General features: G+C 46.9%; 1 protein-coding gene across 1 annotated transcript in view; it reads right to left on the bottom strand.

Moving 5' to 3' along the window:
- Window positions 1-19,695, bottom strand: part of LOC128350529 (WD repeat-containing protein 87-like) — a 39,505-nt gene that overhangs the window by 12,925 nt on the left and 6,885 nt on the right. The window contains exons 2-3 of the mRNA XM_053308944.1: window positions 16,310-18,213; window positions 14,234-15,038 (exon numbers count right to left, since the gene is read on the bottom strand). Coding sequence (XP_053164919.1) covers window positions 14,234-15,038; window positions 16,310-18,213 — 2,709 coding nt within the window. The remainder of the gene's footprint in view (window positions 1-14,233; window positions 15,039-16,309; window positions 18,214-19,695) is intronic.

The raw sequence follows: 19,695 nt of genomic DNA on the forward strand, positions 1-19,695 counted from the left end.
CACCCAAATTTCAAAGAAATTGGGCAAAGGGGTGATATTTAAAGAATTTTTGAAGATAGCATGCATTTGGGGGTAGATTTGTGGTAAAAAGAGGGTTTCAGGGGCAGAAGAGTGGGTCAGGTGGTAGTGGCCCAATGGGTGCCTGCTACCATCCAGATTTCAAATAAATTGGTGAAGGAGGTAGTTTTAAAAGAAGTTTACACATCTTAAAGCTTTTTCCCATAGGGAATAATGAGGATTTCAGCAGCCCCATTACTCCACTTGTGGGGGGGACAGGGTGGCCCAGAGACAGTGGTGGTGTAGTTCACATAGGGTGCCAACCATCCCCAAACTCACACGTTCATGGGGCACTGAGTTTTGTTGTTTCTAAGGTGTTCTGAGAGTAGATTCTCTGGTAGCAAATGAGAGTAGATTCAATATTTGTCAATATGCTGATCACACCCAGATCTTTTTCTTCTTACCAAATTCATCAGGAAATGGCAAAAAAACCCTAACAGCCTGCCTGGAGGTGATAATGGGCTGGTTGAGGCATAACAAACTGAAGTTGAATCCAACTAAGATTTTGGGGGGTTGGGACCCTAGAGAGGGTTTAGATCTGCCTATTCTGCATGGGATTACACTAAAGATCAGGTAGGTAGCTTGAGAGTGCTCCTGGATCCAAAACTCTCTCTGGTTTCTCAGTTTGAGGCAATGGCCAGGAGCACTGTTTACCAGCTTCAGCTACGTCCATTTCTGGTGCTTTATGACTTTAAAACAGTGGTATATATGCTGGTAACCTCCAGGCTTTTTTACTGTAATGCACTGTATGTGGGGCTGCCTTTGTATGAAGTCCAAAAACTAGAAATGGTACAGGTTGTGGCAGCCAGACTCATCTCTGGGACAACCAAAAGGGAATATATAACACACATTTTAAAATAACTGCACTGACTGCCAATATGTTTCCATGCAAAATACAAAGTGCTGGTTATTACTTATAAACCCCTTAATGGCTTGGGCACAGGGTACTTTAGGGGTGTGCACAAAACAAGTTTGGGTGGTTTGGTTCAAATTCTAACCAGGCTCAAACCAGGGTGGAAGAATCCAATTGAAAGAAAATCCATAAACTGTGAACTTGCTGTGACCTCTGAACTGTGTGAGAATGCTTGCTTTTTCTCAATGGGATGCATTCATTGAAAGTAGAGAAAACTGTATCAAAACAGGCTAAAAACTTTATAAATTCCTAAAAAACAAACCATGAACCCCACCAGCTTGGGGCTTCCAGAGGGAGTTGTGGCCCAATGTGCCTTGCCTCCAAACCCACTTTGGGGTACCTAGGCACCCCACCAAGGGGGCAGATAGGGCTGCCCAAATCCCCATTATTCCCTATGGGGAAAATGCAAAAAAAATGTAAAAATCTTCAGAAAATCATTAAAATGCAAAAAATGTAAAAATCTTCAGAAAATCTTTAAACATCTCAGGAGTGATTGGTTGCTTTGGGATTTGGGTGGGTGGCAGGCACCCATGGCTGCCTACCACTCACCCCAGTTTTGTGCCACTAGAAGGCCACAATCCAACACGCAGTGATGCAACTAAAAAGACGCCAAGCTGCAAACCCAAAAATAACCACAGAGACAGACCTGCCTGGACAACTGCAAAACCAAGAACACCAAACCAAACACCAAAGACTACTAAAACCACAAACAAACACCTAGCAAAACACTACGGTGCAAGGTAGCAAAACCAACCCAGCACGCGAACTGCGAAGAAAGAAGGCGAAGAAAAAACACACCACATAGAATGCAAACTTAAGATAACATACCTTGAGATGTGTTTCTGCTCTTCTCTTTGTGCATGCAGCTACAATAAAGGAAAACCTGCCTCAGACTGGCAGGTCCACCACATCTTTGCTAGAGGCCACACAGGCTCCAGAACTGACTCCTCATTGGTGGTGCATGCATGTTTAGGTGTGTGTGTGCATGCTAGAACTAAACTGAAGAGGGAAAAGAAAGGGGGGCCTATATACACATTTTACAAATACATTATTTACCAGTGTGTGTATACACGCACACATACATATAACATACACACACACATCCATCTATACTAGGGATGTGCAAAAAATTTCGGGCACAGAATGATCTGTGCCTGAAACGAGCAATTTTGGGTTATTCGGGGCCAAACCGAATCACCCCCGATGTCCCCCGATATTTTTTGGGCCCGAGCCGAATCACCCGAATTTCAGGCACAAAAAATTCGGGTGATTCGGTTCATGGTTGATTTGGGGGGATTTTTTTAAAATTTAGTTACTTTGGGGCAGTTCGGAGGCATAGCATGGGATCTGGGCAAAAAGAGTGGGGTGGGGTGGTAGTGCCTAATGGGTGCAGGCTACCACCCCAATTTCAGGGGGATTGGGCAAAGGGCTGATTTTTGGTGAATTTCTGAAGTTTTCATGTCTTTGGGGCAGATTGGGGCAGATTGGGGCAGAAAGTGGGGACTGGGGCAGAATAGTGGGGTGGGGTGGTAGTGCCTAATAGGTGGAGGCTACCACCCCAATTTCAGGGGGATTGAACAAAGGGCTGATTTTTTGAGAATTTTTGAAGTTTTAGTGACTTTGGGGCAGTTTGGGGGCAGAAAGTGGATTAAATCTGAATCCGAACCGAATCAAGGGTGATTCGGGTGGCCCATATTCGGGCACAAAACAGAACAGGGGTGATTCAGTTCGGGTCCCGAACCGAATCACCGAATTCCCGAATTGCACACCCCTAATCTATACAGCAATAGTATATATACACATTGTACTGATACATTATTTACAAGTGTGTGTGTGTGTGTGTGTGTGTGTGTGTGTGTGTGTGTGTGTATCCATCCATATATATCCATCCATATATCTCCATCCATCTATAAAGCTGTAGTATTTACATACCAACTATGTATGCAAACCAAAGCTTCCAAAACACTATCTTACACTAAAGAAAGAAACCTCTGGTCTTCTTCACACACACCCACACAACAAAAACCTCCAAGCACGCACATGCACACACACACACACACACACACAAACACACACACACCACTTCCACACATTTACAGCACATATATTTTTCCACATCTGCATTTTGACATTTTCACAAATCCACATTTTCACAAATCCACATTGTTACAGTCCCCACTGCCCCCACCCCGGTCCCCTATGTACACATTCAAATATTTAAATATTTACAAATCCACACTTTTACAAATATACACAGTTCTGCACTGACACCCCCATGTCTAGTGTTTGTGTGTGTGCCCATGCCTCCCCACTAATTCTGCTGGCCAGGTGGAACCAGGAGGATGTTCAGCATCACAGGTTACACCAGTGGGTGGGTGGTTCCAGATATCATGTCACAGCACTACGGGCACACTGCAACACTACATGGCTGAAGAAAGAAGGGGGGGGGTTAGGATGAGCGGAAGCTGTTGCTGGGCAGGTGACCAACACCATGGATCAACCATGGGCCAGTGACTCACCCAGCTCAACTTCCAGCTCTGGGTAGCCCAGCAGGGGGAGGTTAATCTTAAGGAAAACCAATGACTTGCCCCAGCCAGGGTTCAACCAGGAGGGTGTTACCACATTGCTAGCACATCAAAACACTGGCTCACTCTGGATGCTGGTTGGCAGGCAGGAGAGGAGGAGCACAGCATCCACTGCCAGGTCCGGTCGGACTTGGTGATGAGTTGCCCAGAACGGCACATGACCCATCTCTGGGTCTTCCTCCACAGGCTCCTCCAGATACTGGGCAATGCATTGCGCAGCACCTGACGGGGGCCTGGTAGGCTGAGCCTCCTGCACACTGGGCAAGGTGTCAAGGCACACCTGCTTAAACCACTGGGCTGATTTAGTGGGAGGAACTACCACTTTAATTGGGTGCAGCAGGGAAATGCTTGACTAACAAGCAGAAGGTTGCTGGTTCGAATCTCTGCTGGTACTATATCAGGCAGCAGTGATATAAGAAGATGCTGAAAGGCATCAGCTCATACTGCGCAGGAGGAGGCAATGGTAAACCCCTCCTGTATTCTACCAAAGAAAACCACAGGGCTTTGTGAATGCCAGGATTCAAAATCGACTTGATGGCATACTTTACCTTACTGCCTGCTACATTGGCACTGCTGTCTGGGATGTTGTGCTGCTAGACTGGAAAGAGGAAGAGGGAGGGGTGAAAGATGAAGGGCCACCCACAGTGCTGCTGGGTGTGGGTTGTGCATGCTTGGGGGGTGCACCATCACCACTCTCCTGGTCTCTGTTATTTCTGACCTCCTCCTCTCTTACTCTATCAACCAGGGGGTCCCTCCACCTGGGCAAGTTATACGTGCAAAGAACATTGCCCTTGATGGTTGGGTCGCAGAGACAAGCCAGGACATACTCCTCTCTGTCACTCAGCACACCAACCAACCTGTTGACAATCTCGGCCCTCAGACATCCAAACAGTGCGCACCCTTCTGGAGTGGTCAGAGAGGTCCAAAGTTCACCCATCAGCTTTTCCTGGAGAATAGTCGTGGGCAGGCCCTGGTTCAGAGGAGTGGCATCCGCACACAAGCTCATTGTGGCAAACAGGGAGGGCTCGAGTGTCGACACCATCTCACACATGAGCTTCCACTCCCAGTTGGAAAGATCGCACATGCCTAAGGCCTTGTTTGTCGCCAGGCTGTTGAGGGCCACCTCCTGCTACAACATGCACTGGAACAAGAGGAAGATGGACTTCCACCAGGGATCTATATCTGTGGGGATGAGATGGTGAGGAAGACCATGCTCACACTGCTGCTTGTGGAGCAAGTGCCTGGACTTCTCACAAGCGCAGCCATGGCAGCAACAACACCCTGCATTGGGCAGCACTGGTCCTCCTTGAAGCCAAGGGCGTCCCTCACAGCCAGGCTGAGCATGTGTGCCATACAGCAGATGCTCACACACTCCAACACTCACTCTACCACTGCAGTAACATTGGAACCATTTGTCTGACACAATGAAGCCCTGTCTGAGATGCAGCAACCCACCTATCTATTCCTCAGTTTGACGGTTGAGAACAACCGCCATTTCCTCCTTGGTGCATCCAAGGTCTCCAGGTGCAAGATGGAGCTGAAATGCAGTGTGGGATGTGCTGGATCCAGAGGCAGCACCGGAAGTCCCCTCTCTCTCTGGGCCTCATCAGTGAGCAGTTAGGGCCAGGAAAGCAGTGTGTATTCCACTCACACTGTTTGACAGTTCAGTGGTGAAATGCATGCTGGTGCCAGGCAATGCTTCAGGCAGCATTGCTGACATGAGCTCCCTGCATCACACACACAGGTAGGGAACCATGGTCTGGCTGAATGTGGTTCTTGAGGGCATCATGGAGCTGGGCATGAGCATCTCGATAATCCAGCAGAAGCTGAGGTTCTCAACCACCTGAAAAGATAATTCGTCAGTGGCCATCATCTCCTCTTTGAGGTGGAGATGTGGGTCCACATGACCAGGAAGCTTCTTGCCTGTGTCCACCACTTGATTGGCAGTGTGCCTTGCTTCAAGGAAGCCTTTGCACGGCCCTTGTCAGTGCTAGTCACAGGCACACTAGGCACACTAGCACTGCCAGCGGAGGCAAAGAGATCTGGGTGATGCCGCTGCATGTGTCGCCACATTGAGGTCCTCTCCAGATGCTTGGCATCCTTCTCTTGACTGACTTGTGCCCTGCAGTGAACACTGCAAGCAGCGGTTGGGGCATTTTGAGGGATTTCAAAATGCCACCAAACATCACTGTTTTGGGTGGCCTCCAACGTCCTGGATGCCATCTTGGGCCATTTGGTGATGGTGGACCTACTGGGGCTTCTTGCTGCCCACTGCCATTACCCACCCACCCCTTCCACCCTGTGTCAGAAGAAGTGCCTGAATTCGGCTGAGGGGAAACCTCAGTCTAAGCAGCAGACCCTTCCTCCTCAGAGTCAGGCTCAGCCATTTGAGCATCATCATGGGGGCCCCACTGAGTGGCAAGAGGAGTGGTGGGGGTCACAAGAGAGAGGGGCAGTCTGGCTGCCCTCCATCCCCACCACGGAAGCCATTTCCCTGGCAAGTGAGCCCCCTGCACTGCCAGGCTCCACTCAGGGCAGCAGCACTGGTGGTGCACCTGGATCTGGACCTGGACTTGGCTCAGTGGCAGCAGGCTCCTCTGGATAGGAGAGCCTTCACACCACCACCTCACTGGGGGCAAAGAATTTGCCAATGGGTACCTGTTGGACCCTATTCCATCTTCTCTGCCCTGGCCTCCCACACCACCTAGGACACCCCTCGCTCCTCTGCCTGCCACCCTGTTACAAGCCTTGCTTGCAACATGGTGCTCAGACATCTTCCCAAATCCCCAGGGGCTTTTAGAGTTTTTTTTAAAAAAAATAAATTAAAAAATGGGGGGGGCCGCTAAAAAACCCCAAGCAAAAAAAACCTTAACCAAAACACTTACCCACACACTCCACCCACAACACCACCACAATAAAATGGGGGGGGCACTAAGAGGAACCCGCAAAAATAAGAAAAAAACCGGGGGGGGGAGAGCACAGAAAAAATACCTCCCCCAAATCCAACCAAAAAGGCCCCATTTAATAAAAACTAAGGACAAAGGGGGCACCAAATAGCAATCACCCCCACATTGTCCGGAGGTCTTCTGAACCTAATGCAGCACATACACACACAGGCTGGTTGGGGGAGAACCTGATCACCTGGGGTGCTGGCAAGTATGTTTGTTTGCTGCATGCAAGTGTTGGTGTACATATTGTGCTTTTGTGTGTTGTGCCTTTGTGCATTGCCTTGTGCATTGTGCATCTGTTGGCACTGTGTGCAACATTTTGTTGCATGTTTGTGCTTATGTGTATATGTTTCTATGTTGTATGCATATGGTTATGTTTCTCTGTTGTGTGTGCATATATGTTTGTGTTCTATACAAGTGCAAGTTTTTGTGTCATGCATGTGATTGTATTTCTGTGCTGGGTGTATATGTTTGTGCAGATATTTGTTTTGCGATTGTTTGTGAGTATTTGTGTTGTATATGTGGTTTGTATTGCATGTATATGCATTTGTCCGGGCTGCATGCATGTTGTGTTTTGTGTGTGTGTGTGTGTGTGTGTTGTGCCTGTGTGTGTGCACACATACTGCATATGTTCTCTGTGTGTGTGTGTGTGTGTGTGTGTGTTGTGCAGTGGTTAGAGTGCCGGACTAGGACCAGGGAGACCTGAGTTCAAATCCCCATTCAGCCATGAAACTAGCTGGGTGACTCTGGGCCAGTCACTTCTCTCTCAGCCTAACCTACCTCACAGGGTTGTTGTGAGGGGAAACTCAAGTATGTAGTACACCACTCTGTGTTACTTGGAGGGAGAGCAGGATATAAATGTAGTGATAGTAGTAGTAGTAGTAGTAGTAGTAGTAGTAGTAGTAATAAAGGGGGCAACCTCCCCTTTGCCTTCACCTCAAAAACCTAAATGCCGTTTAACAGAAAAGCAACAAGAAATAAAGCAAAAAGTAATTGAAAACATGAACCAAACAACCACCAGGGTTTGACTTCCAGCTCTAAAAATAGTTGCCAAAAAACAACTTGCTCAGGCATTAAAAGATGTCAATGCTACACTTGAAGAAATAACAACCAATAATTTGCAAGAAACAAACCAACTAATGTACCGTGCAGCAACAATAACAACATAAGAGCTCAGATATAAGATCAGTGGACCTTTAAAAAAAGAAAGGAGTACATCACCTAAATGGAAGATTAGATTAGAAAATAAAATCTCCAGGCTTAGATCAGATGCTAGTAAACTAAAAGATATGAAAGACAAGAAGCTGAAGAATGAAAACACCAAACAGTATCTGATCCAAAAATACCACCTAGAATCAAGGAAAATGAGAGAAGTCCTGGAAATAATAAAACAGCAAATAACAACAGTGTCAGAGAAGATTAGCAGATACAAAGCCAGAATTACACAACACAGGCAGAATCTCCAATTCCAATCGAAACAGAAACATTTCTATCAAAGCATAGAAGAAGAAACTACAAGAAACACAGAAAAACCAAATAAAGAAGAAACAGTGCAATTCTGGGGGAAATTATGGGACAATCCAATAGATCAGTGTTTCTCAACCTTTTTGGAGTCAAAGACCGCTAAATTCTTCGTGCAGAGGTTCAAGGACCGCTACATTCTTCATGTGCAGTTTCCCAGACCAGCAGTTAGTAAAGGGGTTTCAAGTTTATCTATTAATACTATACTACAGGCGTGCACAACTCAAATGACCTGGTGGGCCAAAACTGACCGTGACTTGGCTTATGGGTTATTTTACTTATTTTAATTAAAATAAAATAAATTGAATTAAAAATTCTAATAAAATAAATACAATACAATCTGTGCAAAATATATAATAATAAAATGCATTGTTCTTTCTTTCCCCTCTGCCAAATCATCACACGGAGCACTTCTAAGGAAAAAAATTAGAGAAGTTTTTCTCTTATACTTTGATCCTTCACCACACAGGCTTTTATAAACAGGAAAGAGAGAAGTGAGACGGGGAAAGAAAGAGGAAGAGAATGGGGCAGGCTTGGCTTGAGAGAGAGAGACACAGAGGGATGGAAAAACGAAAAGAGGATGGAGAAGGCTTGAAGGGAGAGAGGGAGAGAAAGAGAAAAAGCTAAAAAAGAAAGAAATGGAAAGAGGATAGTTAGGTTTGGCTTGAGGGAGAGAGAGAAAGTCTCTATAAGCTGCTCAGATCTTGCAGAAGGAGCTAGGTAAAGAGGCATAGAAAAAGCAAAATTAGGCGGGAGCCTGGGTAGGCAACAAGGGAATTGACAGGCCTAGGAAAGGATGTTAAGCTGAGGGAGCAGTCGAAGAAGGGCGGGGGGCAGGGGGAGAAGGCCAGAGAGAAAATGGGTATATAAGTGAGATGCATGTGGCTGGGGACTGCAGAGGTGAGAGAGATTGGAGTTAACCTATTCATTTGAAATAACAAATCTAATCTTAGGATGCAGACATCTACATTTTCTACAATGACAATGCTAAAAAAAATTAAAAAAATATTTTTGAAAATCTCAATGCTGAGGGGATGGCTGCTGGGTGGGGGGTGAGCCAGTAGTCCTTCCACCCCCTGAAAACCTCCGTGTTGTTTTTTAGGCAGGCAGGCAAGCAAGCAAGCAGCTTTCCGCTTGCCTTCCCCTGCCGCGAACCTCCGTGTATCTTTAAAAACCCCAATGCTGAGGGGATGGCTACTGGGTGGGGGGGTGAGCCAGTAGTCCTTCCACCCCCCACCCCCTGCAAACCTCCGTGTTGTAACCAAAATCCTTCACATTCCAGCTGCTGCGCGACTGAGGAGAGATAGCTATTGGGGTGTGTGAGGTAGTAATCCTTCCAATCACACACACCCCGGCGGCGGCAGCAGAGGGTGGCGGATGGCAAGCAGAGCGTACGTTTACGCCTGCAAAAACAGATCGGAACTGCACTTTGAGAACTTGGCAGGTGTCCCATGCACTGGAAAATGCGCTTTGCTGGCCGAGGAAGGCATGTTTGCTCGGGCAGTGTACTCCGCACTGGGCTTACTTGTGTGTAAAAACCTGCTTTGTGGAACGGGGTCCGCTTGTTTCTTGAGAAGCGAATCAGAGCGTGGCACACGTGGTCGTCGCTGCAAAGCGGCCGGCGGGAGTCCTGGGCACTCCTACTACCACTAGAGAGCAAGCCCCACTCCGTTCAGAAGGGCTTACTTGCGAGTCAACAAGCCCAGGCCCGAGCCGCGCAGGGCTGCACGCGGTCCACCTTCCCCCTGCGAAGACGCGCCTCTCTCAGTTGGGAAGCTTCCCCCCTCCTCCTTACCTTTTCCAAGCAGAAGAAGCAGGACAGTGAAGGGAAGGGAAGGCTGCCAGCCCTGACATGATCGTGATGAAATTATCCTTTGGGGAAACAGGCAGAGGACTCCCGCTTAAGAAAGGCCTTCTGCAGCCCAGGTGTCATTAACACGGGGAAGCGAAAAGTCAGACACTGGCTTCTCTTCCAGTCTCCTGGCGGCGGCAGCGACGGGCGGCAGATGGCAAGCAGAGGAACGCCGTGGCTTGCCATTTGGCCTGGCGCCGTTTCCCAACTGAGGGAGGCGCGTCTGTGCAGGGGGAAGGCGGACCACGTGCAGCACTGTGCGGCTCGGGCCTGGGCTTGTTGACTCGCAAGTAAGCCCTTCTGAACGGAGCGGGGCTTGCTCTCTAGTGGTGGTAGAAGCGCCCAGGACTCCCGTCGGCCGCTTTGCAGCAACGACCACGTGTGCCGCGCTCTGATTCGCTTCTCAAGAAACGAGTGGACCCCGTTCCACAATGTAGGTTTTTACACCCAAGTAAGCCCAGTGTGGAGCTCATTGCCCAAGCAAACGTGCCTTCCTCGGCCAGCAAAGCGTATTTTCCAGTGCATGGGACGCCTGCCAGTTCTCAAAGTGAAGTTCCGATTTGTTTTTGCAGGCGTAAACTTACGCTCTGCTTGCCATCCGCCGTCCTCTGCTGCCGCTGCCGGGGTGTGTGTGATTGGAAGGATTACTACCTCACACACCCCAATAGCTATCTCTCCTCAGTCGCGCGGCAGCTGGAATGTGAAGGATTTTGGTTACAACACGGAGGTTTGCAGAGGGTGGGGGGTGGAAGGACTACTGGCTCACCCCCCACCCAGTAGCCATCCCCTCAGCATTGGGGTTTTTAAAGATACACGGACGTTCGCGGCAGGGGAAGGCAAGCGGAAAGCTACTTGCTTGCTTGCCTGACTGCCTAAAAAACAACATGGAGGTTTTCAGGGAGGGAGTTGTTAACTCACAAAGGCACGGACCGGCATTCAACCTTTCGCGGACCGGCACCAGTCCGCGGACCGGCAGTTGAGAAACACTGCAATAGATTATAATAAAAAGCAGGCTGGATAAAGGTGGTCGAAAAATGTAACCAACAAATGCAAAATCTAATAATAACACCAGAATTAATAAGTGAAAGAGCAAAGAAAATTTAAAATTGTACTGTACTAGGTGATGATGAACTGCATGGCTTTTGGCTTAAACACGTAACAAGCATTCATAAACTACTATCAAAACAGCTCAATCACATTTTGCAAGGAGCTAATATTGAACATTGGCTAACAAGTGGGAAAAATCATCTCATAATGAAAGACCCAGCAAAAGGTGCACTTCCAAGTAATTATAGACCGATAACCTGCCTGCCAACCACGTTCAAATTATTAACTGGAATAATAGCAGATGAAGTCATGCAACACTTATTAACTAACAAACAGCTTCCAGTTGAACAGAAAGGAAATTGCCCGAACACCAGAGGAACAAAAGACCAGCTGCTGATTGACAAAATGATTTTAGAAAATTGCAAGAGAAGAAAAACCAATCTAAGTGTTGCATGGATTGACTACAAGAAAGCCTTCGATTCATTGCCTCACACATGGATACTAAAATGTTTAGAAACAACTGGTGTCAGCTAAAACATTCAGATATTTATTTCAAAAAGCAATGAGCTTGTGGAGTACACAGTTAACAATCAATGGCGAGACACTTGGACAGGTTAGCATTAGAAGAGGTATTTTCCATGGGGACTCAATATCCCCTCTGTTTGTAATCGCCATGAATCCACTTTCACAAATACTAAACAAAAAAGGCCTCGGATACCAAACATCTCAAACATCAAGTAAAATCAACCATCTGCTGTACATGGACGATCTGAAGTTGTATGGAAAGTCCCAGTCAGAAATTGAATCACTGCTAAGCACTGTCTGTATATTTAGTAGCAATATAGCAATGGAGTTTGGACTAGACAAGTGTGCTGCATTAATAATGAAAAGAGGGAAAATAAGAAAAACAGAAGGATAGAACTACCCAATGGAAGCAAGATCAAGAACCTGGAAGAGAAAGAACATTACAAATACTTGGGCATTCTCCAGGCTGATAACATTGCACACACTGAAGTTAAAAGAAAAATTGGAAGCGAATACATCAGGAGAGTTAGAAAAATCCTCAAGTCCAAACTCAATGGTGGGAAGACCATACAAGCCATAAACACCTGGGCTATACCTGTTATCAGATACACTGCAGGAATAATAGACTGGACCCAGGCAGAGCTAGAGATGCTAGATCATAAGACCAGGAAAATCATGACCATCAATCATGCTCTGCACCCCCGCAGTGATGTCAATAGGCTAAACCTCCCTCGCAACTCAGGTGGAAGAGGAATGCTGCAAGTCCATCAAACAGTCGAGGAGGAGAAAAGAGGCCTTGAAGAATATATCAAGGACAGTGAAGAAGATGCACTTCAAATGGTCAATAATGTGAAACTATTCAACACCAATGAAAGAAAGCAGGCCTACAAGAAAGAACAATTCAAGAACCGAGCAGAAAAATGGAAAAATAAGCCACTGCATGGTCAGTACTTACACAATATAAGTGGAAAATCAGACATCACCAAGACCTGACAATGGCTTAAGAATGGCAACTTGAAGAAAGAAACAGAGGGTTTAATACTGGCTGCACAAGAACAGGCACTAAGAACAAATGCAATAAGAGCAAAAGTCAAAAAATCAACAACAAACAGCAAGTGCCGCCTTTGTAAAGAAGCAGATGAAACCGTGGACCACCTAATCAGCTGTTGTCAAAAGATTGCACAGACTGACTACAAACAAAGGCATGACAAGTTAGCAGGGATGATACACTGGAACATCTGCAAAAAATACAAGCTACCTGTAGCCAAAAATTGGTGGGACCATAAAACTGAAAAAGTAGTAGAAAATGAAGATGTAAAAATATTATGGTACTTCTGACTACAAACAGACAAACATCTGCCACACAATACACCAGATATAACTGTAGTCAAGCAGAGAGAAAAACAAGTTAAAATAATCGACGTAGCAATACGAGGGAATAGCAGAATACAAAGACCTACAAATTGAAATTGAAAAGCTGTGGCAGGAAAAGACCCAGTGGTAACTGGCGCCCTGGGTGCAGTTCCAAAAGACCTTGAAGAGCACCTCAACACTATAGGTACCACAGAAATCACCATCAGCCAGTTACAAAAAGCAACTTTACTGGGAACAGCCTATATTCTGCAACGATATCTATAACAACAGCAACAACATTGACAATAAAATTCAGCCATCCTAGGTCCTTGGGAAGGACTCGATGTCTGGATAAAACAAACCAGTCAATAACACCTGTCGGTCTGACTGTGTAAATAAATAATAATAATAATATGTGCATTTGTTTGTCTCTGTGCATGCATTTTCAAAATCATTCCATGCACTTCCTGAACCATCAGTATTTATCCCACATAGTGCTCTAAATTCCCACCTGGCTTCCCCCACCTGTGCATTCCTTGCCTCCTCACCTCTCTAAGAGTTTGCATTCCATAACTAATGGAATAGGCTTTGCACCTGCTATAGAATCCAATGTCTAGCTTCCCCTGTCAATGTCAAATTGCTGGCAAAAGTGTCAGCAGTCTGACGTTGTTATCAGATTGGTGATGCTCTGTATAACTTGGCCAGCACTTTCTAGCCATTTTCTTTAATAGGGCAGGACATCCTTAATAACTTTTGATCTGCTGCTTGAAACTTCACCAAACCACTGAAAGGCACTCTTCCTAGACAAGCCTGACAGAGTATATCAATCATTTTCACCAAAATTTGAAAGAAATAGATGATACACCTGGATAAAGTTTGGACAAAAAGGGGTCAATTTTGTTTATTTTTGGTACTTTTAAGCTTGCTTTAGCTGCATCACTTTTTATCAGATCTCCTTGAAATTAGTCACATTTGTAGACCTCATCAAGTAGACCACGCATACCACGTTTCAAATTATTGGCTGAAGAGTGGTCCTATTTATAAGGAATAGAATTTTGAGGCTTATATTGTGGATTGGTGGGGGGGGGGGGCGGGCGCTGCTTGCCTTAACTAATTGAAATAATAACCAGAGAATCTGGACACTGATATTTGTCAAGGAGAAATCTGAGAGGAGTTTTTAGAGCAAACTGATTCTGGTCTTCTCCATTTAATTTCAGTACCTCCCCACTCCAATATCTGAAGCCTTTCCTCTTGCCCCAGCCATGTCCTCATTCATCAACCAGCTTCATACTTGCTCTTCTTCGCTGCTAGTAGATGAAGAGGACAGGGCCGATGGGGGAAAGAAAGTCCTGGGAGACATGAGCCATTCAAATGGTGGGAGGTACAGATCTTTGAATGTATACCCTCACACTGACCCCACCCAGTGACTGACCTCCTTGTGTTTTGTGTCCTGTATGAGACGGGCAAAGGCCAATTTTTTGACTTCAGGTGGCAGCATGTATGCCTCAGAAATCTGGACAAGGGCAGAAGTGCACAGCAAATAGGTGGTGTAAGGCACATCGTCTATCAGGTCCAGAATGGTTTTGACAACGCAGGGCAGGTTTATCTCACTGGGTTTGTGCCGCAGCCAAGGCTTGGTCACGATTTCTGCCAGCAAATCCCGATGGTGCTGGACCTCAGCAGACACAAATGTATTTTGCATTGCCTTCTGTGCCTTTTTCTTCCGGGCTTTCTCAATACGCTCAGAGTCAGTCCGTTCTTCCAACTGGATCTTAAATACTTTCCGCAGTGGCAGGACCTGCCTTGGAGTATGCAAGGAGTGTGGGAGGGCTAAGGGTGTCCCCCTTTGAAACAATTCTGCTCGAATCACTGAATTGGGAATATAGCCATCAGGTGCAATGGGCCACAAGTGCCCATGCTGGATGGGTATCCTGCGGAGCACCGGCATGCCCTCAGCCAGTGGTGGGAGCCTATGGTGAGGCTCAGCTGAAGCAGACATCTCCAGACTTGATTGGAAGCTTGGCTGCTGGATGAGTTTATATTCCACAGAAAACTCTGGATACTTCTCCTTTATGGAAGGTGCAATTCCGTAAAAATCTGGGCTGGGAAGGAGGCATGCCTCCTTGCCGCAGAACTCCATCACTCTGGCCACGTTCTTCTCTATCACCACTTCCTTGTTGTTCGTGATGGGCTCCAGTCGTTCATACTTCTTTGCCTGCTTGCCCACCTGGCGGTACCTTAGAAAAGAGAAGCACTCAAGCCAAGTGCTTCAAGATGTGTGTGTCACACCTGAAATCCCACATCCTAAGGCCTGCACACACACCTTACAGGTCCCCCAAAACACATCTTCTGGGTTGATTCCCAGGTTCTTTGAATGGAATAGCATCATCTCCTCCATATACAGACCCTATAAGGGTCTGTGCAACTATGAGCTACACAGACCCCTGTCTTCCTGCAAAGGTCCTTTTAGCCCTCTCTATCCTCCCACACCCATAAAGCTTAATAGGGTCTTGGAGCAGGAAAAGACTGAGCTTGGCATATGGGTGTGTGTGCAACAAGACCACTAATCCTCTCTACAGTGACAGACAGCAGAAGCTGAAATATTTACACTTGTTAAAGAAACCAGGTGCAGTGAAGGGAGACATTTTGGTTAAAATAATATCTGGGAGGAAGCTTCAAAAATGGTGGGAGATGTGGAGCCCCAGAGCAGCTTACTGCTGCCTCCACAACCCTTGCCTCTGTCAAAGTTCCTTCTGTACCTTTTTTTCTTGCTTCTAGCCCAACTTCAGTACTGGCTGCTACTTTCCCCACTTGTACATTATGTTGTACTCTGGCCCAATGAATTAACTGTGTGTCATCACACCCTGATAACTGAGGCAGAGGGGCACTTTTTAAAGAGGTGGTTTTCATAGTTTTAGTAGGGGGAGAGCATTTAACTTCTTGCAGCATTTAACATCTCTCCCAGGGATAGTTGTTGATATCTCCCTTGTATTTCGTTTTACATAGTGAGCCTTTTGGGAACAGGAACCATTTTCTTACTATTTGCTATGTAAACTACTATGGCTTACAGAATATACATATTAGAATAAGAAATAATATTTATATTACTTGACTCTATTCCCTTTTCAAGGATAGGCTGTGGTTCCAAGGCTTGGAAGCAACTGAGGTCAACTATTAGCCTTTGATAAGATCCAAATGGGACTCGGTGTTAGAGAGCTGGTGGGCCAATCTCTAGAATCAGAGGTCGTCCAAAGGACATTGGCTACAGAGCCACTGAGTTCTGAGGCCTTTTAAACAAGCTTGTTCCACCTCATGATGATTTCAGTGGCCATGGAGAGAAAACAGGTTGGACCAATTACCTGAAGTGGGGCAGGCCTAGCACTTTTCATCATTTGATGGCCTCCTATGGTTAAGGTCAACTAACTCTTGTCCATTTGCAGCTTCTCTCTTCCCCTCCTCTCCCCTCCCATTCTCTTATTCTCAATATCAACCCTACCCCACAACTTACTTGGGGACAAAAACGATATTAAAGGAAAGCAGGAAATGGGGCAGAAAGGGCAGTGGGCGTTCCACCACATCATCCTTCAAACACCGATCTGACAGCATTCTGACGTGTGTGGTGGGCAGGTATGTGACACATGAGATGAAGTAGATGTTCTTGTTGCAGCCCACCAGCAGATCCCCACACTGGTTAGCAAAGCAGACACGGCTGAATTTGAGGCTGGTATCAAACTCCACCAGCATCTGCCCCAGGATGTCCCAGATGCGGATAGAGCCATCAGCACCACCGGTCACCAGCATGCTAAGGGTGTGGCAATAGTCAAATGATGTGATGGAGGTGGGGTGCATGACATCAGACTCCTTCCAGAAGGGATTCTTCTTGCCGGGGACCAGGTCTGCCTGGCTCCAAAGCCGAACCCGGTTCTGTTCTGTCAGGACACAGATGTAGCCAGGGATGAGAAGAAGGTGGTTGATCCGGCAGTTGGTGCTGGGGATGACAACCAAAGGTTCTATCTCCAGAAAGTGGTTCTTTTTTAAGATAACATCAGAGAGGATGATATATTCATCTGAGCCATAGGAGCACAGGTAGGAGGATTCCCGTGAGTGGTATGACAGGTTCCCTGCGGCTGAGAGGCTGCTGATTGCCATCACATTGCCATCATGCAATCTGCGATCTCTCATCCGATACAGATGCTGGGTGACAGTGCGGACCTTCCCGCTCTTATATCCACTGAAAATGAAACTGACGGTGTGGCCGCCCAGGTCTAAGCGGCTGTAGGCCAGGCAAAGGACCTTATCCTCCATGCTCTCTGTGGTGCGCAATATGTATTTGGCTGGACAGGGGTTCTTGGTAGTGTCCAGCACATAGATATCAGTTGTGCCCATTGTCACCAATAGTTCCTCTCGCTCTGGGTCATAAACGTAGTCCAGGGCCTTTTCCAGCATTTGGAAGGGCCAGGTGACAAAGAGCATCTCTCCTGTAACAGGGGACAGGAAGCGGATGACTCCGTCTTCAGTGGTTGCTAGAATGCGAGCCTTATCTGGACCACACTGCACACGCACCAGGTTCTTGAGGATGGATTTGGTCTTGTTGAAGAGCTGGTAGAAATTGTTGAGAGTACGAATAGAAAATGTGTGTTGGGTCTGGAGAAAGAAGGTCTGTTCATTGATGAACTGCAACTGAAGGAGTGGCTCTCCAATGTCCACACGCCGGATAAGTTCACAGGTGGTCAGGTTCCATTCTTTCAGCAGTCCATCCAGTGATGCAGTCATGAGGGTGTGCACTGAGACTCGTTTGACCATGGTGGTAATGGCACTCAGGTGGGCCTTGAATTGTTTGCTCTGGCTCCCTGTATCAAAATTCCACACCTTGATGTCCCCAACCATGTCTCCGGTATAGAGAAGGCCCTGGAGCCAATTGGCAGAAAAGCAGGTGAGGGACACACCTTGGATCACCTGGAAGGTGCGGATCTCAGCCTTGGTTTGGTAATCAAACACACGAATAATATTTTCGCACAAGACCACCAGTGCTCTGCGCTCCTGTTCCACTCTGAGAGACTGCACAAACTCACCACTCACAATATGCATTTCCTGTGTCATGCCCAAGAAGTGGGCCTCCTCCATGATAAAGGACCAGAAGACTACTACACCAATGGCACCTGTCACCAGCTCATCCATCTCAGGGTTGTAGCACATGCTGGTGATCACATAGGGGGAGCTCATTGCTGAGAGCAGCTTGAAGTTCTGACGGTGGTCACTGAAAAACCGCAAGTGGATGTCATCACAGTAGGCCACAAAAAGATGCCGGCAGGAGATGTAGATGATGTTGACAACCTTTGGGTCTTCCTCCATGGCATAATCTTTCTCTGACACTGGCCTGTCATCCTCTGAGTTGTATATCCAGAGGCGCACCTGCAAGGGAAAAGGAAATCCTTGGAACCAATTAAAGGTGGACCAGGAAAATTTTGCCAGGCCAGGATTCAGAGCTTTTCCAGGCCAGGATTATATCCCAGGCTCTGGGGTGGTGGGGAGGGGCTCTTGGTTTTAGTCAAATTAGGAATCAGGACTCTGAAGATATTTGGGATGAGAGTGAGATCCTTTGGCTTGGAGCATGGGAGCCCAGGAATCTTTCCCCAGCTATGGAAAAGAACTTCTTTCTAACTCAACCATCGGCATCTGGGATGAGAAAAGACAATTTCTTAAAGCCGCCATTTCCCCCCCCTTGAAGGGATGGAGGGTAAATCAGGTGAAGGAGACATGACAGGTTACTTACCTGTAATTTGGGTTCTTCTAGTGGTCATCTGTTATTTTACACCTATGGGCTTTGCTCATGTGCAGAGACCATGTTGGCATCTTCCAAGCTTCTGCTCTCCTGCTTCTGGTGGGAACCCCACCCCCCAGCTGCTATATGCCGCTGTGCCATTCCTAATCCCCTCAGTGAAGGAGCCCACCTTCAGGAGACCCCAGTGGGTAGGTTAGGAGGGCATGTAAAAGAACAGATAACCACTAGATGAACCCAAGTTACAGGTAAGGAACCTGTCATTCTTTGACATGGTCTCTGTCTTTTACACCTATGGGGTCATCACACATTTCCATACCTAGTTGAAGATAGGCTGGAGAACAACCCCACCCCCAGCTGCTATATGCCGCTGTGCTATTCCTAACCCCCTCAGTCAAGGAGTCCACCTTCAAGAGACCCCAGTGGGGAGGTTAGGAGAGCTTACAGGTAAGGAACCTGTCATTCTTTGACATAGTCTCTGTCTTTTACACCTATGGCGTCATCACACGTTTCCATACCTAGTTGAAGATAGGCTGGAGAACAACCCTTCCAAATGCCATGTTCTTCCGTGCCCTGGCATCAATGGCATAGTGCTGAATAAAGGAATGTGGTGAAGCCCATGTGGCAGCATAACAGATGGTCTCAATACAGACTTCTCAAAGGTGGTTGAAGAGGCCATAGTCCTAGTGGAATGAGCCTTAATGGTTGGCAACAGCTCCTTATGTGTCAATTTGTAGCATAGTTCAATAGTAGATATGATCCACCTGGACAAAGACTGTGTGGAGACTAGTTGGTCCCACCATGGTCCATCATAAGCTATGAACAGGACATTTAATTGCCTCAGTTCCACTGATCTCCAAAGGTAGAAGGCCAGGGCCCTGTGAATGCCCAATGGATGTAACCTGTGCTCTGCCAGAGAAGATGGATTCTTGAAGAAGTAAGTTAGGTTAATTGGCTGAGAACAATGGAAGGTAGAGACCACTTTAGGAAGAAACTGTGCATCTGGTTGCAAGACCACCTTACCTGCATGGAAATGAAGGTAAGGCACATTCATCCATAGCGCACAGAGTTTGCCCACTGCTCTCTGAGGTGACGGCCACCAGAAATGCCACTTT

Source organism: Hemicordylus capensis, chromosome 3 (assembly GCF_027244095.1).
Source record: "Hemicordylus capensis ecotype Gifberg chromosome 3, rHemCap1.1.pri, whole genome shotgun sequence".
Classification (NCBI taxonomy): domain Eukaryota; kingdom Metazoa; phylum Chordata; class Lepidosauria; order Squamata; family Cordylidae; genus Hemicordylus; species Hemicordylus capensis.